Source organism: Tachypleus tridentatus, chromosome 10 (assembly GCF_004210375.1).
Source record: "Tachypleus tridentatus isolate NWPU-2018 chromosome 10, ASM421037v1, whole genome shotgun sequence".
Taxonomy (NCBI): domain Eukaryota; kingdom Metazoa; phylum Arthropoda; class Merostomata; order Xiphosura; family Limulidae; genus Tachypleus; species Tachypleus tridentatus.
In genome coordinates this window covers 2,913,354-2,938,843 of record NC_134834.1, presented here as the reverse complement: position 1 = coordinate 2,938,843, position 25,490 = coordinate 2,913,354, and the positions used below count along the sequence as shown (strand labels likewise).

At 34.2% G+C, this 25,490-nt stretch overlaps 1 protein-coding gene and 1 long non-coding RNA gene across 3 annotated transcripts in view; one reads left to right on the top strand and one right to left on the bottom strand.

Annotated features, from left to right (window-relative positions):
* Positions 1–1,639: 1,639 nt before the first annotated feature.
* Positions 1,640–25,490, top strand: part of LOC143228634 (uncharacterized) — a 32,241-nt gene continuing 8,390 nt past the window's right edge. The window contains exons 1-2 of the long non-coding RNA XR_013015367.1: positions 1,640–1,733; positions 18,199–18,305. This is a non-coding gene — a long non-coding RNA (uncharacterized LOC143228634). The remainder of the gene's footprint in view (positions 1,734–18,198; positions 18,306–25,490) is intronic.
* LOC143228633 (transient receptor potential protein-like) overlaps positions 4,323–25,490 on the bottom strand; it is a 44,296-nt gene continuing 23,128 nt past the window's right edge. The window contains exons 7-15 of one of the 2 annotated variants that reach the window (XM_076459861.1): positions 22,010–22,162; positions 19,258–19,397; positions 18,229–18,341; positions 17,796–18,050; positions 17,489–17,684; positions 14,143–14,304; positions 11,050–11,085; positions 10,440–10,623; positions 4,323–5,378 (exon numbers count right to left, since the gene is read on the bottom strand). In XM_076459861.1, coding sequence (XP_076315976.1) covers positions 4,681–5,378; positions 10,440–10,623; positions 11,050–11,085; positions 14,143–14,304; positions 17,489–17,684; positions 17,796–18,050; positions 18,229–18,341; positions 19,258–19,397; positions 22,010–22,162 — 1,937 coding nt within the window. In that variant the 3' untranslated portion in view covers positions 4,323–4,680. The remainder of the gene's footprint in view (positions 5,379–10,439; positions 10,624–11,049; positions 11,086–14,142; positions 14,305–17,488; positions 17,685–17,795; positions 18,051–18,228; positions 18,342–19,257; positions 19,398–22,009; positions 22,163–25,490) is intronic. The other variant, XM_076459862.1, reaches the window with a different exon arrangement.

Here is a 25,490-nt window from a genome sequence, read left to right as displayed (position 1 = left end):
CCTTTTGATTATGCCTAGAAAACTCTAGGAGATTAAGTGTCATATTTTCTATTATTTTCGACAGTAAATTTTGAATAGAAAACAGTTGAGAAATAGAGTATTTGTTTAAATAAATTTGAGTCGTTTGGAGTCGGTAGAGTGAATCAGCCAGTGTTTTTTTAAAAATAAAGTGTCTGCTTTTTCGCACATTGTATTTCTTTGTACAAGTGAATTTATTTTTTTGCGTTAGTGTAGTGCGAGTATTGTACCTTGTAAGTAGACCTACTGCAAGCTACAACAGTGTGCAAGTGGTCTGGTTTGTAGAAACGTAAAAAAAAATATGAATAAACTGATTTACGTCCAATTATTTTTACCACTTAATTTAAAAGAATCCAAACAACAAAAGAGCAGTGTTACAACATTAATCAGTCGAGAAAATATTTCGTATTAACACAAGGTGGAACACATTATTATAATTTTAAATCTTTGGTCAAACAGTATTACTTTATGTCTTTAATTTTGCACTTCTAAATAAGTTATAAGTAAATAAGAAAGCCTTGAAAGTTGTCCCACATGAAAATAAACATATAATTGTGATAAGCCAAAAGATATTGTTAATTTAACAGAATAATTCCATTTCACTAAGACGTCTGGATATCCTGACGTCATTTTGGGGTACGACTAATATCAATTGATCAACCAGTTATTTTTACTTTTCAAAAACAAACTTTTAGAAATTTTAATTTTTATCTGAACAATTTTAAATCTCAGTAAAGTACAATAATTGTTTATTTAATTTCAATTCGAACACAGCACTCTTATAGAATCCACAGAACAGTGTGCAGACGCATCAAAAACAAACTCAGGGCTTCGTCCTACTCAGTCCCATCTTAGTTCATTGAAAGCTTCATTAAATACTTGTTGGTTTTATTTTTGTTTGTTTATTTTCGGAACTTAAATGAAACTGAATTACGTTTCTCCCTTTTTATGTCTTTAAGTGCCCATCCTTGAATCAGCGGGAAGTCTGGGAACTATCATACTAAAAATCGGGTTTAGGCATACACGGTGGACTGAGCACAAATAGATCATTGATATCGTCTTATGAAATCCCTTTTTACATTAATTTTAAGTCAAACTAAACCACAAAGCAGCAACAGTATTTATATTATCCATCAAACTGGAAACATGTACACTGTTCAGTTTGTTTTTTTGCTATTAAGCACAAAGCTACAAAATGGGCTATCTGTGCTCTGCCCATTACAGGTATTGAAACCCAACTTCTGGCGTTGCTAGTCCCACAGACATACCGCATATTTTTCAGTGGTTGTTAAAACAATTTATTTCCGTCACGAACAATTTCAACTGTTTATCTAATTTTATACAACTATTTCTGAGTTCGATCAAAGGCTTACAGTCTTTTATAGATGAGATTTGGTTTTCGAATAAAATTAACTTTAATAAGGAGTAATACTTAACTACTGAAGTGAGAAGAGTACTAAATAACCAGTTTTAATCCAGTTGGTAAAATAATACGGGGTACGGAAGATGAGGACAACTATAGATTTGTAATATAAATAATTATTTTGAAATGTCTGCTGTAAGTTATTATTAATATAATTAGAATTACTGCAATTTAGCTAGGTCGCCACAACCAGGTAGCGGGAAAGATTTAAACAGGTTATATTTACTCATTTATGGGTAGTTAACATTAGTACTATTATCAAAACAATTGCTGATCGGTTCTAGAATATTAGGTGAGTTTATATAACATTTTGTAATTCCTTCATAATTTGCGGTTTCAAGATTTATTTATGCCCAAAATTAGTTGTCAGAAATAAACCATTAGTTGGCAACTTTTTATAAAATTTACTCTTTGTGTTAGCTAGGCTTAAAACTGCGCTGTTTGTTCACAAAGTGGGTTTATAGTTATAGAATATAGAAACATTTTTTTTATAGATGTAATAAATAAGTTTCTGAAGTAAAATGATTCTTAATTTTAAGATAAGATTATTTGTCAAATCTTATGTTGTCAAAATATTAAAAGATAAGACAACAACAAAAACACGAACCATACAAAAGTTTGGCTCATTTAAGAATTTCTTTGGAAATTCAATATTGAGTTTTGCATAGTTACTTTTAACAGTTTATTGTTAAGCACAAAACTACATAATGTACTTTCTGCACTCTGCCCACCTTAAGTTGCGAAACTGGAATTTTAACTTCACAAGCCTGTAGATTTACTGCTGAGAGCCTGGTGGCTTGATTTTTGTGTTTTTGTTTCAAATAACTATAAAATGTTTCGAACTAAAATTTGTGAACAAGTAAGGAATATATTTGTAGAAAATTTCACTTTTGAATTGGTGAAATATATGTTATATTACAGTAGTTCTGGAGACATGTTCGATAATATCAGCTCTTATAATAACATTATCTACTGTATATTAGCAAAGTCCGTGATGTAACTAACCTTAAAAACTAATAAAACGATTGATCGTGTTTGTCTCTTTGGTTCACTCCAGTGGGTAGCAGTAACTTTATAATTTTTAATGCTTAAAACAGATATATTATAAGTAGTCTTTGGCATACCTTTGCATTAAATAAAAAACAAACAAAACAAAATATCTTTTGGTTATATAGCCCAAAATTTGTGATCTATTTATTTTAATTTTTTTGCTTTAAGAGATGTACATTTCTGCTAAGTCAACTGTGTAAGATTAACTTTTATTCCTAAATGATATATAACTTTCCACAAACAAGTTAAACATTAGTAGTTCTCATAATTTGAATAATAATAATATTACCAAAGGTGTAAGTAAGATATACAAATAATTAGATTTTGTGTAACAAAAGTTAGAATATTTCTTTAACTAAACTGAGACATAAGTAAAAACTATAACACAAATTAAGAGCATATTGAAAACTAGTTTATGATTCTAATCATCTTTACAACATAACTAACTGAACATCAATTTTACTCTTAAAAAAACTCCAAATCTCACTATTCTATTAGCAGTGTAGCAGTGACGACGTCAGGAAAAAATTAGTGTAAGATTGGTTCACGTCACAGTTAGTTGTAAGTGTGTAAGGTTGGTTCACATCACAGTTAGTTGTGTGTAAGGTTGGTTCACATCACAGTTAGTTGTAAGTGTGTAAGGTTGGTTCACGTCACAGTCAGTTGTAGGTGTGTAAGGTTGGTTCACGTCACAGTCAGTTGTAGGTGTGTAAGGTTGGTTCACGTCACAGTCAGTTGTAGGTGTGTAAGGTTGGTTCACGTCACAGTTAGTTGTAAGTGTGTAAGGTTGGTTCACGTCACAGTTAGTTGTAAGTGTGTAAGGTTGGTTCACGTCACAGTCAGTTGTAGGTGTGTAAGGTTGGTTCACGTCACAGTCAGTTGTAGGTGTGTAAGGTTGGTTCCCGTCACAGTCAGTTGTAGGTGTGTAAGGTTGGTCCACGTCACAGTCAGTTGTAGGTGTGTAAGGTTGGTTCCACGTCACAGTCAGTTGTAGGTGTGTAAGGTTGGTTCAAGTCACAGTCAGTTGTAGGTGTGTAAGGTTGGTTCCGTCACAGTCAGTTGTAGGTGTGTAAGGTTGGTTCCACGTCACAGTCAGTTGTAGGTGTGTAAGGTTGGTTCCACGTCACAGTCAGTTGGTTAGGTACATGTAGGTTGGTTCACGTCACAGTCAGTTGTAGGTGTGTAAGGTTGGTTCCACGTCACAGTCAGTTGTAGGTGTGTAAGGTTGGTTCCACGTCACAGTCAGTTGTAGGTGTGTAAGGTTGGTTCACGTCACAGTCAGTTGTAGGTGTAAGGTTGGTTCACGTCACAGTCAGTTGTAGGTGTGTAAGGTTGGTTCACGTCACAGTCAGTTGTAGGTGTGTAAGGTTGGTTCACGTCACAGTCAGTTGTAGGTGTGTAAGGTTGGTTCAACGTCACAGTCAGTCACAGTCAGTTGTAGGTGTGTAAGGTTGGTTCCACGTCACAGTCAGTTGTAGGTGTGTAAGGTTGGTTCCGTCACAGTCAGTTGTAGGTGTGTAAGGTTGGTTCACGTCACAGTCAGTTGTAGGTGTAAGGTTGGTTCACGTCACAGTCAGTTGTAGGTGTGTAAGGTTGGTTCCACGTCACAGTCAGTTGTAGGTGTGTAAGGTTGGTTCCGTCACAGTCAGTTGTAGGTGTGTAAGGTTGGTTCCACGTCACAGTCAGTTGTAGGTGTGTAAGGTTGGTTCAGGTCACAGTCAGTTGTAGGTGTGTAAGGTTGGTTCAGGTCACAGTCAGTTGTAGGTGTGTAAGGTTGGTTCCAGGTCACAGTCAGTTGTAGGTGTGTAAGGTTGGTTCCACGTCACAGTCAGTTGTAGGTGTGTAAGGTTGGTTCCACGTCACAGTTAGTTGTAGGTGTGTAAGGTTGGTTCACGTCACAGTTAGTTGTAGGTGTGTAAGGTAGGTTCACGTCACAGTCAGTTGTAAGTGTGTAAGGTAGGTTCATGTCACAGTCAGTTGTAAGTGTGTAAGGTAGGTTCATGTCACAGTCAGTTGTAAGTGTGTAAGGTAGGTTCATGTCACAGTCAGTTGTAGGTGTGTAAGGTTGGTTCACACTACAGCTGTTAGTTGTAGGTGTGTAAGATTGGTTAATGTTACTCTTAGCCAGTTTTATGACACAGTGGTAGAAGAGTTTGTTATTCATTTGCATGTGTTGGTACTGGTTTACTTCACAGCCAACCATTTTTTGGTTGTAGGGAAATCGAAGATGCAGTCACTCTGTTTGTTCCAACTCGACTTCTCAGTGGTTCTTGATGATGTTTCGTTTTTAAAGGAGTGTTGGAATGTGAAGACACCTCACATCTTTCTTGTATGCTTTCTTCATTTTCTGATCTAACTCTTGGTACATCCAGTGGGTAGGAATCTTCTTTGTGGCTGAGGTCATCAGTTGAGTTAGAGGAAGTGGAAGCTTGTGGAAAACTACGTGTTGGAACTTCTGTAGTTATTTCATTGACAAACTCAACCTGAGTTATTGAGTTGATCTCTTCAGATATTGAAGCTAAATCAGACTCATTGTTTGAAAGATCATTAGAGAATGACTTCATTAAAGATGTATTGTACCTATTGATTCCTTCCTGTTTGACGTCAGTTTCTGATTCATTTAAAACATGGGCTTTCAGATCTTTTAGATCTCCACTGATTCTCAAATCGGTTTTGCCAATTTGGTTTTGTTTGTTCTTCGTAGCTGCCACAATGGCATTCCAGTTTTTCCTGGCATTCTGTTTTTTGGTTCCAGTTAGACGGCGGGTGATCTTGAAACCTTTCATCTGTTTCTTTTCTTGAAAGACTGTGTTAATTAAGTTTTCTACTGTACCAAAGTTGAAATCCTTGAGCAGGCGGCGTTCCTTCTGACGTTCTTTTTTACCAACTACAAGAAAAAATAAAATTTCAGACACTGGTGGTCATCTGTGAAAGTACCTTCTTTTCACCTTCATGAAAGCAACTATAGAAACAATAATAAAATGACTTATGAGTTGAATATTGATGGATAATCAGTAAGTTGACTCCCTGTTTAAAGATAAAAATAATGCTGCCTAAAATATTGTATAATATGGGATAACTGTATAATCTACATTATAAATGGTTTAAGTGGTTATAATGTAAGCTTTAAAACAGTTGAATAGATAGAATATTTGTTCTTAAAGGCCCAGAAAGGACAGTACTTTTAGATTTGACAAGCTTAACACGTTAAGTCAGGCTTTCCTAAAGTAAGACTTGAATCTGTAGGGACATAATAACACAGCATAAATAAGTTAAGCTAGTTACATACTTTAGACAATTTGAGCTTGAAAATACATGATTTACTAGCATTACACATACACGTGCACTACTAGAGAAAGTAGTTCACTTTAATGACAAAGAAAGTAAAACCAATAAACAGTGGTAAGTCTATGGATTTACAATGCTAAAATTTGGGGTTCAATTCCCCTTGGTGGACTTGGCAGATAGCCCGAGGTGGCTTTGCTGTAAGAACACACACACACACACACACACACACACAAACTTCAATATATTACCAGAAAGCAATGATCTGATGTGCTTAAAAAGTTGCACCAGTTATTCAAATGATAAGTTAATATCAAAATTTGTTGCAGTTGGTGGTATGTAACATGTATTTCAAATGACATATAATACCGACACTGTAAATACACTTAGCTGTACTTAATATATATATATATATGTATATTAACTTGTACTGAATATTATAGAACTGACACTACATTTAATTAACCTTCACAATCATATTATAGAACTGACACTACATTTAATTAACCTTCACAATCATATTATAGAACTGACACTACATTTAATTAACCTTCACAATCATATTATAGAACAATAATACACTGAACATAACATTTATCATGATATATTACTTCAAACAATACATTGAACATAACCTTTAGAAATATATTATAGTAGCAACAATACATTGAACATAACCTTTAGAATATTATAGAACAACAATACATTTAACTTAACATTTAGAATGATATAGAACAATACATTTAATTTAATCATTAGAATGATACTATAGAAAAACAATACATTGAACATAACCTTAAGAATGACATTATAGAAGAACAATACATTCAACATAACCTTTAGAATGCTATTATAGTACACACAATACATTTAACTTAATATATAGAATGACATTCCAGTACCAAGAGTACATTCAACATAACCTTTAGAATGATATTATAGTACCAACAATACATTTAACTTAACATTTAAAATGCTATTATAGTGCCAACAATACATTTAACTTAACATTTAGAATGATATTATAGTACCAACAATACATTTAACTTAACACTTAGAATGATATTATAGTACTGACAATATAAACTTAACCTTTAGAATGATATTGTATGAATATAGTTAACTATTGTTATCTCCCTTTAAACCACAGTATGTATATATACAACATGATGTCATTCGCACCTTCTCTGTCAGTATAGTGAACTTAAGTATTGTTATCTCCCTTTAAACCACAGTATGTACATATAAAACATGATGCAGTTCTCACCTTCTCTGTCAGTGTAGTTAACTTAAGTATTGTTATCTCCCTTTAAACCACAGTATGTATGTATAAAACATGATGTGGTTCTCACCTTCTTTGTCAGTATGGTTAACTTAAGTATTGTTATCTCCCTTTAAACCACAGTATGTATATATAAAACATGATGCAGTTCTCACCTTCTCTGTCAGTGTAGTTAACTTAAGTATTGTTATCTCCCTTTAAACCACAGTATGTATATATAAAACATGATGTCGTTCGCACCTTCTCTGTCAGTATGGTTAACTTAAGTATTGTTATCTCCCTTTAAACCACAGTATGTATAAATACAACATGATGTGGTTCTCACCTTCTCTGGCAGTATAGTAAACCTAAGTATTGTTATCTCCTTTTAAACCACAGTATGTATATATATAAAGTTATATGTGGTTCTCACTTCTTTGTCAATATAGTTAACTTAAGTATTGTTATCCCCTTTTAAACCACAGTATGTATATATAAAACATATGGTTCTCACCTTCTTTGTCAGTATGGCTAACTCAAATATTATCTCCCTTTAAACCACAGTATGTATATATAAAACATGATGTGGTTCTCACCTTCTCTGTCAGTATGGTTAACTCAAGTATTGTTATCTCCCTTTAAACCACAGTATGTATATATAAAACATGATGTGGTTCTCACCTTCTCTGTCAGTATGGTTAACTCAAGTATTGTTATCTCCCTTTAAACCACAGTATGTATATATAAAACTGTATGTGGTTCTCACCTTCTCTATTTGTGTAGTTAACTATTGTTATCTCCCTTTAAACCACAGTATGTATATATAAAACATGATGTGGTTCTCACCTTCTCTGTCAGTATGGTTAACTCAAGTATTGTTATCTCCCTTTAAACCACAGTATGTATATATAAAACTTGATGTGGTTCTCACCTTCTCTATTTGTGTAGTTAACTATTGTTATCTCCCTTTAAACCACAGTATGTATATATAAAACATGATGTGGTTCTCACCTTCTCTGTCAGTATGGTTAACTCAAGTATTGTTATCTCCCTTTAAACCACAGTATGTATATATAAAACATGATGTGGTTCTCACCTTCTCTGTCAGTATGGTTAACTCAAGTATTGTTATCTCCCTTTAAACCACAGTATGTATATATAAAACATGATGTGGTTCTCACCTTCTCTGTCAGTATAGTTAAGTATTGTTATCTCCCTTTAAACCACAGTATGTATATATAAAACATGATGTGGTTCTCACCTTCTCTGTCAGTATGGTTAACTCAAGTATTGTTATCTCCCTTTAAACCACAGTATGTATATATAAAACATGATGTGGTTCTCACCTTCTCTGTCAGTATGGTTAACTCAAGTATTGTTATCTCCCTTTAAACCACAGTATGTATATATAAAACATGATGTGGTTCTCACCTTCTCTGTCAGTATAGTTAAGTATTGTTATCTCCCTTTAAACCACAGTATGTATATATAAAACATGATGTGGTTCTCACCTTCTCTGTCAGTATGGTTAACTCAAAGTATTGTTATCTCCCTTTAAACCACAGTATGTATATATAAAACATGATGTGGTTCTCACCTTCTCTGTCAGTATGGTTAACTCAAGTATTGTTATCTCCCTTTAAACCACAGTATGTATATATAAAACATGATGTGGTTCTCACCTTCTCTGTCAGTATAGTTAAGTATTGTTATCTCCCTTTAAACCACAGTATGTATATATAAAACATGATGTGGTTCTCACCTTCTCTGTCAGTATGGTTAACTCAAGTATTGTTATCTCCCTTTAAACCACAGTATGTATATATAAAACATGATGTGGTTCTCACCTTCTCTGTCAGTATAGTTAAGTATTGTTATCTCCCTTTAAACCACAGTATGTATATATAAAACATGATGTGGTTCTCACCTTCTCTGTCAGTATGGTTAACTCAAGTATTGTTATCTCCCTTTAAACCACAGTATGTATATATAAAACATGATGTGGTTCTCACCTTCTCTGTCAGTATAGTTAAGTATTGTTATCTCCCTTTAAACCACAGTATGTATATATAAAACATGATGTGGTTCTCACCTTCTCTGTCAGTATAGTTAAGTATTGTTATCTCCCTTTAAACCACAGTATGTATATATAAAACATGATGTGGTTCTCACCTTCTCTCTGTCAGTATAGTTAAGTATTGTTATCTCCCTTTAAACCACAGTATGTATATATAAAACATGATGTGGTTCTCACCTTCTCTGTCAGTATGGTTAACTCAAGTATTGTTATCTCCCTTTAAACCACAGTATGTATATATAAAACATGATGTGGTTCTCACCTTCTCTCTCAGTGTGGTTAAGTATTGTTATCTCCCTTTAAACCACAGTATGTATATATAAAACATGATGTGGTTCTCACCTTCTCTGTCAGTATGGTTAACTCAAGTATTGTTATCTCCCTTTAAACCACAGTATGTATATATAAAACATGATGTGGTTCTCACCTTCTCTCTCAGTATAGTTAAGTATTGTTATCTCCCTTTAAACCACAGTATGTATATATAAAACATGATGTGGTTCTCACCTTCTCTGTCAGTATAGTTAACTATTGTTATCTCCCTTTAAACCACAGTATGTATATATAAAACATGATGTGGTTCTCACCTCTCTGTCAGTATGGTTAACTCAAGTATTGTTATCTCCCTTTAAACCACAGTATGTATATATAAAACATGATGTGGTTCTCACCTTCTCTCTTGTGTGGTTAACTATTGTTATCTCCCTTTAAACCACAGTATGTATATATAAAACATGATGTGGTTCTCACCTTCTCTGTAAGTATAGTTAACTTAAGTATTGTTATCTCCCTTTAAACCACAGTATGTATATATAAAACATGATGTGGTTCTCACCTTCTCTGTCAGTATAGTTAAGTATTGTTATCTCCCTTTAAACCACAGTATGTATATATAAAACATGATGTGGTTCTCACCTTCTCTGTAAGTATAGTTAACTTAAGTATTGTTATCTCCCTTTAAACCACAGTATGTATATATAAAACATGATGTGGTTCTCACCTTCTCTATTTGTATAGTTAAGTATTGTTATCTCCCTTTAAACCACAGTATGTATATATAAAACATGATGTGGTTCTCACCTTCTCTGTCAGTATGGTTAACTCAAGTATTGTTATCTCCCTTTAAACCACAGTATGTATATATAAAACATGATGTGGTTCTCACCTTCTCTGTCAGTATAGTTAAGTATTGTTATCTCCCTTTAAACCACAGTATGTATATATAAAACATGATGTGGTTCTCACCTTCTCTGTCAGTATGGTTAAGTATTGTTATCTCCCTTTAAACCACAGTATGTATATATAAAACATGATGTGGTTCTCACCTTCTCTGTCAGTGTTCCCAGCAGCAAACTTCATTCCATTATTTTTTAGGATTTCAAAAAGTTCTGAACGAAAACCATGAATACTTTGTTTTATTTCTTTGACATCATCTTCTGTGATGCCCGTGTCATCGGTCATTTCCTGATGGTTTGTTACGTACCTCCGGACTAAACACTTCATAATCCTCTGTAGGAACGTGAGAAAGAAACAGTTGTAAGTGAATAAGATGAAACTACAGTTGGTTTGTATGTAAAACTGGTAAAGATATTACACTTTTAAAACCAGTATTTTGGACATGGGTACTAAGCTTTCTATCCAGAAAAGGTACTTTTACATTTCTCTAACCCTCTTTCTCCTCAGTGACACAGTGGTATGCTTGTGGACTTGTATTGCTAGAAATTGAGTTTCGATACTTGCAGTGGGCAGAACACAGATAGCCCTTTGTGTAGCTTTGTGTTTAATGACATACATAAACCTTACCAGAAATTTTTGATATCATACTGTGACTATATAATGAGAAACATAAGCCTTACAGGAAACCTTTGATATCATACTGTAACTATTAAATGTTACTTCTCAGAACATACAAAGTTACATAACGGAAAGTTCTACCTGATATTTAGCATCTCTGTCTCTCTCCTTTCTTATCTGCAATATAAAGAAATACATCACTATAGTAAGTTACAGACTAAGGCATGTTTACTGTCGAGATCTTTACTGTTAAACGTTGTTAGTCACTTTTAAATATTTCAAGAAATGCATGGTTTATGAGAGTGTTATCAATAACTCGTTAACTTTTATTGTTCAATAACAAAATAAATTACATTTACAGTTTCTGCATTAAGCTTATTTGGAAGTCAGAATCTTCCTCACATCACCAAGTTATAAATTACTCCTGTAACTGACCTTGACTGGAAGCAATAGATGTAACTTACCTGGTGTGAAGAGAATCTCTTCGACATCAGAAAGTTTAAGAGATTAATGCTGTAACTGACCTTGCTTGGAAGTAATAGATGTAACTTACTTGGACTGATGGGAATCTCTGTGACATCTACAAGTTATAAATCACTCTTGTAACTGACCTTGACTGAAAGTAATAGATGTAACGTACCTGGTGTAAAGAGAATCTCTATGATATCAGAAAGTTTAAGAGATTAATGCTGTAACTGACCTTGCTGGGAAGTAATAGATGTAACTTACTTGGACTGATGGGAATCTCTGTGACATCCACAAGTTATAAATCACTCTTGTAACTGACCTTGACTGAAAGTAATAGATGTAACTTGTTCGGACTGAAGAGAATCTTCATGACATGTACAAGTTGGAAATTACTGCTCTAACTGACTTTGACTGGAAGTATTAGATCTAACTTACTAGGAACAATTAGAATCAACAAGTTAGAGATTATTCCTGTAACTGTTCTTGCCTGATTAAAATCCAACTGTGCATCAACAATGCTTTAGTAATTCATTTTGACTGACAAGAATCCATTCAATTTATAATGATTTTTATCATTCAGCTTCACAGGTGACAATGGAACAATAAATTTACAAACTAGTAGGTATTGTTACTACTCATGATGACTGCAAGGTCCAACAATACATGAAGAAACTAATAGATACTGTTGCTACTTAAGTTGTCTTCTAGAATCCAACAGTACATTTAGAAACTAATAGATACTGTTGTTACTTAAGTTGTCTTCTACAATCCAACAATAAATGAAGAAACTTAATAGATACTGCTGCTTCTTAAGTTGTCTTCCAGAATCCAACAATACATTTAGAAACTAATAGATACTGCTGCTACTTAAGTTGTCTTCTACAATCCAACAATAAATGAAGAAACTTAATAGATACTGCTGCTACTTAAGTTGTCTTCCAGAATCCAACAATACATGAAGAAACTAATAGATACTGCTGCTACTTAAGTTGTCTTCCAGAATCCAACAATACATGAAGAAACTAATAGATACTGCTGCTACTTAAATTGCCTTCTAGAATCCAACAGTACATTAAGAAAATAATAGATATTGTTGCTTCTCATTTTAACCAAAAAGGATCCAACAGATATATATATATATATATGTGATGTAAGTGGTCTTGAATGGTGAGAATCCAACAACATATCAAGAAACTATTAAATATCAGGCTTTTGCACATGAAATGTATTTTCATGTGCCAATGAAACTCAATATTTAGTAGTTGAAAGAGAAACATTATTGTAAACAGAATAATATGTTGTCTGGTTCATTTCAAGCTCACTTTATTTTTCTTATTTCAGAAACTAGGTAATATTTATATTGAGTTTATCACCATGGATAAAATTGATATTTGTGTAATTTTCTTGTATGAGTTCAAGCTTGGTAATATTGTGGCAACAGCAGTTTGTAATATCAATCATGCATTTGATGGTAAGCTAATGAGAACACAGCACAACGTTGATTTAAAAGATTTCACTGTGGTGATACAAGCCTTGAAAATGGGCCTCAGGGTCATTCTCAGAAAGCTATTAATGAGGAAGAATTGAAGGTGTTTATTCCAAACAATGAGAGACCTACTGACAAACTTAATGTTTATTATTTAACAATTTCCTGACATCTTGAAGTAATTGGTAAGGTGAAAAAACTGAAAACCATCAGACAAGATGAGTTGAATATGTTCTTCTCTCACAACAGAAACAATTTGTTTCTTCATAGAATCATCACTTGTGATGAAAGAGGATTCTTTACAACAATCAACGATGATCCAGACAATGGCTTGACTATGATGAAGCACCAAAGCCAGTTTTTTTATCGTATAAAGTTTATGGTCAGTGTTTGGTGTTCATCAACAAGTGTGATTCATTATTCATTCTTAAACCCAGGAGAAACAATCACAGCAGAGATATATCGTTGTGAACTTGAAATTATACATCAAAAGTTGTCATGCAAACATCCAGCAACAGTCAATCACATACCGTTTCATAACAATGTTCGACCTCATGTCTCACGTTACTGTCCAGAAACTTCATCCACATCCTCGATATTTACCACATCTTGTGAACTTGAAATTATACATCAAAAGTTGTCATGCAAATATCCAGCAACAGTCAATCACATACCGTTTCATGACAATGTTCGACCTCATGTCTCACGTTACTGTCCAGAAACTTCATCCACAACCACCATATTTACCACATCTTTTTCCTACAAATTTTCACCTTCCTTTGAACATTTGGGCATTTTTAAAGGAAAAAACGTTTGCAAATTAAAGGTCAATAGAAAGTGCCTTTGAAGACTTCATTACATGAAAGGACTTCTAATTGTTTAAAAATGGCATTTATAAACATACAACTCTATGGCAGAAGTATATTTAATCTATAGGAGTTTACCATGCTTAAGTAAATTAAACAACAAGAATATGTACTTTAAAAATTTAACATTTCATATGCAACAACCTAATCTTATTATCATTCATTTTGACTGTGAGAATCTAAAAATACATTGACGACAAACTATTATTATAATAATCCATTTGACTGATAAGTAGCACGTGCCAACATGTATATATATGTGATGTAACTGAAATCGTGAGAATCTAACAGTACATCGATAAACTATTAGTATAACTATGGTTGTCTGACTAGGATCCAACAGATACATTTGTGGTGTAACTGACATTAACTTTGAATTATTTATCGCTAATTTCTGAAGTATGTAGTTGTTACCTTGACTGACAAGGTTCCTGCATGAGATCTGCAGCCAAACAGGTGTTTGAAAGCTTTAGGTGTTGGGATAATGTTGAAGGGGGGTGGAACTGTTCCTCCATCTTCAAAGTAACTGATCCACAATTTGCTTCTAGCAAACTTCCACTCAATATCTGATCGTTCCTTTTGCAAGAAAATTAACAACTTAGGGTGAGTTGTACAATTTAAATGTTTTCTTAGGTAAACAATAATTGTAACTTAACTTATGTGGCAATATGTGCTATATACTTAGTTGAGACGACACAAGGTATGACATTTCATGCATAGAAAAATGTTTGGACTTTGTGTAGAGGTAAGAGGCTATATGAAGTTATACAAGGTAGAAAGTTCCACATGAGAAAGATGTGAAATAAGAAACAAAATAAGAAGTTTCATCAAAACAAGGAAATATGTGGTGATTAGAAGGATAGCCAACAGAACATTGTGGTTTCATCAAAACAAGGAAATATGTGGTGATTAGAAGGATAGCCAACAGAACATTGTGGTTTCATCAAAACAGGGAAATATGTGATGATTAGAAGGATAGCCAACAGAACATTGTGGTTTCATCAAAACAGGGAAATATGTGATGATTAGAAGGATAGCCAACAGAACATTGTGGTTTCATCAAAACAAGGAAATATGTGATGATTAGTAGGATAGCCAACAGAACATTGTGGTTTCATCAAAACAAGGAAATATGTGATGATTAGAAGGATAGCCAACAGAACATTGTGGTTTCATCAAAACAAGGAAATATGTGATGATTAGTAGGATAGCCAACAGAACATTGTGGTTTCATCAAAACAAGGAAATATGTGATGATTAGAAGGATAGCCAACAGAACATTGTGGTTTCATCAAAACAGGGAAATATGTGATGATTAGAAGGATAGCCAACAGAACATTGTGGTTTCATCAAAACAGGAAATATGTGATGATTAGAAGGATAGCCAACAGAACATTGTGGTTTCATCAAAACAAGGAAATATGTGATGATTAGAAGGATAGCCAACAGAACATTGTGGTTTCATCAAAACAAGGAAATATGTGATGATTAGAAGGATAGCCAACAGAACATTGTGGTTTCATCAAAACAGGGAAATATGTGATGATTAGAAGGATAGCCAACAGAACATTGTGGTTTCATCAAAACAAGGAAATATGTGGTGATTAGAAGGATAGCCAACAGAACATTGTGGTTTCATCAAAACAAGGAAATATGTGATGATTAGAAGGATAGCCAACAGAACATTGTGGTTTCATCAAAACAAGGAAATATGTGGTGATTAGAAGGATAGCCAACAGAACATTGTGGTTTCATCAAAACAAGGAAATATGTGATGATTAGAAGGATAGCCAACAGAACATTGTGGTTTCATCAAAACAAGGAAATATGTGATGATTAGAAGGATAGCCAACAGAACATTGTGGTTTCATCAAAACAAGGAAATATGTGGTGATTAGAAGGATAGCCAACAGAACATTGTGGTTTCATCAAAACAAGGAAATATGTGATGATTAGAAGGATAGCCAACAGAACATTGTGGTTTCATCAAAACAAGGAAATATGTGATGATTAGAAGGATAGCCAACAGAACATTGTGGTTTCATCAAAACAAGGAAATATGTGGATGATTAGAAGGATAGCCAACAGAACATTGTGGTTTCATCAAAACAGGGAAATATGTGATGATTAGAAGGATAGCCAACAGAACATTGTGGTTTCATCAAAACAGGGAAATATGTGATGATTAGAAGGATAGCCAACAGAACATTGTGGTTTCATCAAAACAAGGAAATATGTGGTGATTAGAAGGATAGCCAACAGAACATTGTGGTTTCATCAAAACAAGGAAATATGTGATGATTAGAAGGATATCCAACAGAACATTGTGGTTTCATCAAAACAAGGAATTATGTGATGATTAGAAGGATAGCCAACAGAACATTGTGGTTTCATCAAAACAAGGAAATATGTGATGATTAGAAGGATAGCCAACAGAACATTGTGGTTTCATCAAAACAGGGAAATATGTGATGATTAGAAGGATAGCCAACAGAACATTGTGGTTTCATCAAAACAGGGAAATATGTGATGATTAGAAGGATAGCCAACAGAACATTGTGGTTTCATCAAAACAAGGAAATATGTGGTGATTAGAAGGATAGCCAACAGAACATTGTGGTTTCATCAAAACAGGGAAATATGTGGTGATTAGAAGGATAGCCAACAGAACATTGTGGTTTCATCAAAACAGGGAAATATGTGGTGATTAGTAGGATAGCCAACAGAACATTGTGGTTTCATCAAAACAAGGAAATATGTGATGATTAGAAGGATAGCCAACAGAACATTGTGGTTTCATCAAAACAAGGAAATATGTGATGATTAGAAGGATAGCCAACAGAACATTGTGGTTTCATCAAAACAAGGAAATATGTGATGATTAGTAGGATAGCCAACAGAACATTGTGGTTTCATCAAAACAAGGAAATATGTGATGATTAGAAGGATAGCCAACAGAACATTGTGGTTTCATCAAAACAAGGAAATATGTGGTGATTAGAAGGATAGCCAACAGAACATTGTGGTTTCATCAAAACAAGGAAATATGTGATGATTAGAAGGATAGCCAACAGAACATTGTGGTTTCATCAAAACAAGGAAATATGTGGTGATTAGAAGGATAGCCAACAGAACATTGTGGTTTCATCAAAACAAGGAAATATGTGATGATTAGAAGGATAGCCAACAGAACATTGTGGTTTCATCAAAACAAGGAAATATGTGATGATTAGAAGGATAGCCAACAGAACATTGTGGTTTCATCAAAACAAGGAAATATGTGATGATTAGAAGGATAGCCAACAGAACATTGTGGTTTCATCAAAACAAGGAAATATGTGATGATTAGAAGGATTCTAGCAATAGACAACAGAACATTTCACATATGAGGTCTGATATGTCTTACCTAAGTATTAAAAATTGTTTGGTCAATTTTTTACCTATCTTTCATTTTAGAAAATAAGTTTAATTTTTAACTAGTTATTTATTGTTGAAGAAAAGTTAATCATATTCTTAATGTGTATATATATATATATATATATAATGTATTATGAGATATATATTTAACCATTGTTAAAACTTCATAAAGTAAGTTTGCATCTACTTGTTGAGAATATTATATGTCAGTTCAAATGACGTAGTTCCACTGAGGTTTACATATGTAATTACGTAAAATATACACAGAACTATGACTTTCTTTCTCATGTTACTTCTGTAAAAATGGCGTCACTTGTTTGTAAGCTCATCTTCTGGACCTTACCGAAATGATCTCGTACGAATGGTTCATCATGGCAATGAGAAGATTTAGAAGTACCACGATGTTGATAACTGAGTAACAACCAAACATCAACAAACTCCAGAAACGGGTGTAACTTTTCACCCCTGTCAGCTCGAAACTTTCTAGCTCGACTAACCCAAAACTGGCCCAAAATAAACTCTGTGAGGTTTCGAAAAGGCTGTGTATGGAAAGAGAAATATTAGAAACTTGTTCATTTTTATTTTATTTATTCAACATAAGCATTAATGCAAAATAAAACATAAGAACCTGTGTGAGAAAACAAGCTTACTTTGCAAACCGCCGCCAGATGTCGCACGATTTATCCTCGTTCGGGTTAGGTGTCCCCCCTGGGCCACTGTAGCAGATGTTCTTATCCATCTCGGCATAGTACCACAACATTTGATTCATGCCACACCCAAAGGCAAAGAGAACAAGAGTGTAAATAAAGAAGAATTTCATGATGTCGTAGATCATTCTTCCTAGAGAGATTTGTATTGGTCCAAGATGGTGATTCACAGAAAAGATGTGGACCGTCTTCAGAAAGCTAAATAAAACATTATATTACTTCATACAAATCTTATTCTTAAGTAGTTTTTCATATTTTTACGTTTAAGTTAATTGGTAATTTCTGTATTGTTTTGCACTCTCGTGACAAACTAAAATAATCTTAATTTATATATTTTTATTCTCAGGTAGACTTCGACAAAATGTAACACACAAACCTGAAAATGTTGGCTGCTCCAAAGACTCCTTCAGCTATAAGCATAGGATCATAAGGGTGCCACTTCTCACGTGGCTGGTAAGCATCCATACCCAGTGCTAACTCTCGATGAACCTGAAAGAAGTAATAAAATGTTTAACACTTTCGGCATTTAATAAAAACACTGTTAATCCATCGTTCAATGAATTTGAACAAATACATTGTGATACATTAGTGTAACTTGGTATAGTTATAGATGTTTATGGATAACAAATACATCATGATACATTAGTGTAACTTGGTATAGTTATAGATGTTTATAGGTATGGTTAACAAATACATCGTGATACATTAGTGTAACTTGGTATAGTTATAGATGCTTATAGGTATGGATAACAAATACATCGTGATACATTAGTGTAACTTGGTATAGTAATAGATGCTTATAGGTATGGATAACAAATACATCATGATACATTAGTGTAACTTGGTATAGTTATAGATGCTTATAGGTATGGATAACAAATACATCATGATACATTAGTGTAACTTGGTATAGTTATAGATGCTTATAGGTATGGATAACAAATACATCGTGATACATTAGTGTAACTTGGTATAGTTATAGATGCTTATAGGTATGGATAACAAATACATCGTGATACATTAGTGTAACTTGGTATAGTTATAGATGCTTATAGGTATGGATAACAAATACATCGTGATACATTAGTGTAACCTATTTACTCTGGAACGTAAAGAGGTGTTTAAAGAATGAGATTCTTAGATAACCACAGGTCTGATTATGGTAATATATATGGTATGTTTGTTATATTATAATTAAACATAATCTTAAAACCACAGACACAAGACTCAAAAAAATAAATTTTCATTTGAGGTATTATAGGTATTTTTTAAGATTATTCCTTGCAGCTTTAAGCATGCCATTATTTTTGTTAGTGACTATATCATAGGTAAGCTTGAAGTGTTAAAGGTTGGAGGTCAATGAATAAGGCCTATGACCTTAACTGAAGGTGATCATGTACATTACCTGTATCCAGGCAACCATTCGCATACTGATCCACGTTAGATAGAGCATGTTTGTTATGAAATCCACTATGTTCCACATGTCACTAATATAGCTCAGCAATCCAGAGGCCCATAGCTGCTTCACTTCACACCAAACAAACCCTGTGTGAAAATGAAGAGAGAAGAGTGCACTCTCTTCAACAAGATGTCCAGAAGTTTATTAAGATGTACAATACACTAAAAGGACACAGGTTCATAGGAGATTAAGGAACAAACACTTTATCATGTCTTCTATGATAAGAAGATAGCTTAGAGTTTCTACTTTACTTTCAAAGAGGAGAAAGACATTTAGAGTCGTTATTCAGACAGCAGATTGAGATTAAAGGTCCTTGCTTGCATAACTTAGTGAGTTTGAAGGCCTTCTAATGTCAAGGTGAATTTGGCATCTTCGATTGGCTATTCAAGAGGATTGAAATGTCTTCAGTTAGAGCCAAGGTGAGGTTGGAGGTCTTCAATGAGGCAGGATGGTGAGACTGGAGGTCCTCACATAGATGAGAGGGTGAGGTTGGTGGTTTCACTTGAATAGTGAATCAAGTTGAAAGTTCTTCTCTGAGATGGGTAAATTTGGCAGTCTTCACTTGGATAATAAGGAAATTGGAAGGTCTTTAGTTAGACGAGTGAGGTTGGAGGTTCTCAGTTGGATAATCAAGACAGTTGAAGTGCTTTCAGTTAGATGTCAAGAAGAGGATGGAATACTTCACTTGGATATCAGAGAAAGCTGGAAGGTGTGATTGAGGTTCTTCACTTGGACATCAGAGAAAGCTGGAAGGTATGATTGTGGCTCTTCACTTGGACATCAGAGAAAGCTGGAAGGTGTGATTGTGGCTCTTCACTTGGATATCAGAGAAAGCTGGAAGGTATGATTGTGGTTCTTCATATCTATATCAGAGGAATTTGGAAGGTATGATTGTGGTTCTTCACTTGGATATCAGAGAAAGCTAGAAGGTGTGATTGGGTACTTCGCTTGAATATCAGAGAAATTTGGAAGGTATGATTGTGGCTCTTCACTTGGACATCAGAGAAAGCTGGAAGGTGTGATTGTGGCTCTTCACTTGGATATCAGAGAAACCTGGAAGGTATGATTGTGGTTCTTCATATCCATATCAGAGGAATTTGGAAGGTATGATTGTGGTTCTTCACTTGGATATCAGAGAAAGCTAGAAGGTGTGATTGGGGTTCTTTGCTTGAATATCAGAGAAATTTGGAAGGTATGGTTGTGGTTCTTCACTTGGATATCAGAGAAAGTTGGAAGGTATGATTGAGGTTTTTCACTTGGATATCAGAAAAAGCTGGATGGTATGATTGGGGTTCTTCACTTGGACATCAGAGAAAGCTGGAATGTATGATTGGGGTTCTTCACTTGGACATCAGAGAAAGCTGGAATGTATGATTGGGGTTCTTCACTTGGATATCAGAGAAAGCTGGAAGGTGTGACAGGGGTTCTTCACTTGGATATCAGAGAAGTCTGGAAGGTATGATCATGGTTCTTCATATCTATATCAGAGGAATTTGGAAGGTATGATTGTGGTTCTTCACTTTGGATATTAGAGAAAGCTGGAAGCTATGATTGGGGTTATTCACTTGTTTAACCAAACGAACTGGAAGGTCTTAAGATATATTGAAAGGGGAGATTATAAATCATTACTTGGATAGAAATTTCATTGAACTGTTCATATGAGTAGAAGAATGAAGTTGGAGGTCTTTGGATAGAAGTGAGATATCACATAAACATACAATGGAGGCTGAAGTTTCTTATTCGGATTAGGTGAAGTCGTTATACACAGTGTCAATGATATTATCACTGTTCAACGTCACTATAACAAGATGTACAGTAAGTTGTGTGTTAATGACATTATCACTGTTCAACGTCACTGTAACAAGATGTACAGTTAGTTGTGTGTTAATGACATTATCACTGTTCAACGTCACTATAACAAGATGTACAGTAAGTTGTGTGTTAATGACATTTTCACTGTTCAACGTCACTATAACAAGATGTACAGTAAGTTGTGTGTTAATGACGTTTTCACTGTTCAACGTCACTATAACAAGATGTACAGTAAGTTATGTGTTAATGACATTATCACTGTTCAACGTCACTATAACAAGATGTACAGTAAGTTGTGTGTTAATGACATTATCACTGTTCAACGTCACTATAACAAGATGTACAGTAAGTTGTGTGTTAATGACATTATCACTGTTCAACGTCACTGTAACAAGATGTACAGTAAGCTGTGTGTTAATGACATCATCACTGTCAACGTCACTGTAACAAGATGTACAGTAAGTTGTGTGTTAATGACATTATCACTGTTCAGTGTCACTGTAACAAGATGTACAGTAAGCTGTGTGTTAATGACATCATCACTGTTCAACGTCACTGTGTACCAAGATATACAGTAAGTTGTGTGTTAATGACATTATCACTGTTCAGTGTCACTGTAACAAGATGTACAGTAAGTTGTGTGTTAATGACATTATCACTGTTCAGTGTCACTGTAACAAGATATACAGTAAGCTGTGTGTTAATGACATTATCACTGTTCAACATCACTATAACAAGATGTACAGTAAGTTGTGTGTTAATGACATTATAGCCTTTCAAACATCAATTGACTGGAAGGTAACTGGGCAGTTTTATGTTGAATGAAAGACACATAAAAGACCTTTTCACTGTTTCATGATGGACAATGTGGATAAATGGAACCTACCAAACACATACAATATGATGCCTGTTTCTACAAATCCAGGAAGTTTTCCTCGTTCATGTTCCTGTGCAATTCGAAGCCACTCCAGAAGAAATGGTGTTCCAAACCATTCGAAGACCAGTTGTTCCACTCGTTGGGAAGCCAGGATTAAAAGAACTAGGATTACAATAGAACAAAGAAGTAAGATTGTAAACGAAGATAATGGTGATACAAAAAGAAATAGACCATAAAACAAAAAGTGATGGAGATTTATAAATAAATATGTTCATAAAGGAATGTAGAGAACTATCTAAATTACACCATAACACAAAGAGTGATGGAGATTTATAAATAAATATGTTCATAAAGGAATGTAGAGAACTATCTAAATTACACCATAACACAAAGAGTGATGGAGATTTATAAATAAATATGTTCATAAAGGAATGTAGAGAAGTATCTAAATTACATCTGCATAGACAGAGACACACACATATATTCACAATTGTTTATACTATTTCCATATATATATATATACAAGTAGATAAACAATATTAAAGGTAAGAGAATTTGAAAACTTGTAAATAAGGGTCATAATAGTAAAGACAAACAAGGCTGTATTACTGTAGACAGTATTTATTTTGTCTACAAACCTCTATTTTAGGTAAATGCTTTTACCAGTTGTTACATTTGGTTAAGTAAAAATAGAGATTGTAGTTTGTGTAAATAATATCTGTTGGATCTCCAGCCTTGTTTACTTAGTTTTATAATTCCTATTTGTAGGATTATAAATTCGCATTTTTTATTTGTTTATCTTGCTTGTTGGCTTTTTATGATCAACTAAGGCAAATAATTACTTTATGGCAGCTGTTTTTATACATTGTAATGATAATATATGCATAGCTAGGTTCATGATGATTTACTGTAGCTATTGGCTATTAGATCGCATTAGTTCGAGATGTAGAATGTTAAGGTGCAGCTGAAGATTGTCGTGGATATTTGTTTGAGAATATAGTAAACATGTGTAGCTTCTAAATTAACTATACATAATGCATAGATTAAGATACAATATCACTAAATTTGTACAAAAGTTACTAGTAGAAAAGCAGGCTTTTCAAATAAACACATATATGTCAAAAATATGATTTAAAATAAGCTTTGTGTTTTTTAATAATTTAACGAATGTTTGTAATAAAATTTAATATTATGTGTATGATTTATTTAATTCTTCATAATATATGACTTATCTCCCTAAAGACACTGATTGTACAAACAAATTAGTATTCTATATATAACAAATCTATTATCTGCTGCTAATTCCTGTAATTAACATTTTAAAGGATCACCATATATTTGAAAAGAAGTTAACTTCAAAGGGTAATGGTAACATCATTTACACTAGACCAGTGGTTCTTGACCTTTTTCATGCCTTACCCCCTGAGACTCTCCAGGGTATTACCATGATCCCTCTAATAATTTTTGTAATGGTGAACTTTGTGTAAAGGTAGAATAAAACAAAACTTTATAAAGATCCTAATTTATTGAAAATGTTACAAATAAATGACCTTGAGAAATGCTTCAAGTGCTAAACAAATGTAAAATCCATGGAAATACTGAACAGCATACAAAACCTACATATTCACTCAGTGTTAGGGTTAATGAGAAAATACACTAAATACACTTAAATATTTAAGTTTTAAGTTTGATATATTAATATTATATAGTTAAAAACATTTAGGCAATTCTAAACGTTGTAATATATGAACATTTTTACTCAAAATTAGACGGGTAGTTACACAACAAGCATCTCGATGCGGTTCAACTGCCGCACTTCAGCGTGTTTCTCATTGGTGGGTAGTTACGGGCACTTGCCACGAAAACTACAAACTGCTCCATGATTTCCCCAATAATTCCCAAACCTTCCGTGACCCCCGAGAAACTTCAAACGACCCCTAGGTTAAGAACCACTGCACTAGACTTTAAACATTTTAGCATAGGTAAAATACACAAGAAACAAATCGATTTTTCAGTAACCTATGGCTTTTTTAGTACTTTATCTAGTATTCTACAAAAGGTTTGGGTACAATATATCAATCTGTTTTTGTTGTAGACAACCAAGAGAATAATAACACTATAATTACAAACTTGCTACTTTGATGGATTTTCTTCTTCCTGTAAGTCTTGTGGGTGCATTGTTATATGTGTACAACCTTAACAGTCAAAAGCAAAGGTTGTAACATGTTTTTTAACCAAATCTTTAGGGTTTATGTTGCTCCTTATCACAAAGGTCTATTATGGTTTTGAGGAATTCTATGCAATCCCTATTATGAACCACTACTGTGATTAATTATACTCACAACTGTTTAAACTATAACTATTTATATATACATATGCAATTGTTTGTACGACTCCTACGTATAGATATATACAACTGTTTATGCTACACCTATATATTTCCTTACACCATACTACACTCGCATATATTTTTTCAGCCTAAGATCTTAAATGGTAAACTATGGGTGGAGGACAGACACGTTTCTTTTCTTACTTTAGAGAAGTTCACTATGACAGAGGACAGGAACTACTGATCTAGAGGTTGACCATGACAGAGAGGGAACTACTGATCTAGATGTTGACCATGACAGAGTTTGAGAACTACTGATCTAGATGTTGACCATGACAGAGGACGGGAACTACTGATCTAGATGTTGACCATGACAGAGAGGGAACTACTGATCTAGATGTTGACTATGACAAAAGACAGGAACTACTGATCTAGATGTTGACCATGACAGAGGACGGGAACTACTGATCTAGATGTTGACCATGACAGAGAGGGAACTACTGATCTAGATGTTGACTATGACAGAAGACAGGAACTACTGATCTAGATGTTGATCATGACAGAGAGGGAACTACTGATCTAGATGTTGATCATGACAGAGAGGGAACTACTGATCTAGATGTTGACCATGACAGAGAGGGAACTACTGATCTAGATGTTGACCATGACAGAGTTTGAGAACTACTGATCTAGATGTTGACCATGACAGAGGACGGGAACTACTGATCTAGATGTTGACCATGACAGAGTTTGAGAACTACTGATCTAGATGTTGACCATGACAGAGGATGGGAACTACTGATCTAGATGTTGACCATGACAGAGGACGGGAACTACTGATCTAGATGTTGACCATGACAGAGGACTGGAACTACTGATCTAGATGTTGACCATGCCAGAGGACTGGAACTACTGATCTAGATGTTGACCATGACAGAGTTTGAGAACTACTGATCTAGATGTTGACCATGACAGAGGACAGGAACTACTGATCTAGTTGTTGACCATGACAGAGAGGGAACTACTGATCTAGTTGTTGACCATGACAGAGAGGGAACTACTGATCTAGATGTTGACCATGACAGAGAGGGAACTACTGATCTAGATGTTGACCATGACTGAGGACAGGAACTACTGATCTAGATGTTGACCATGACAGAG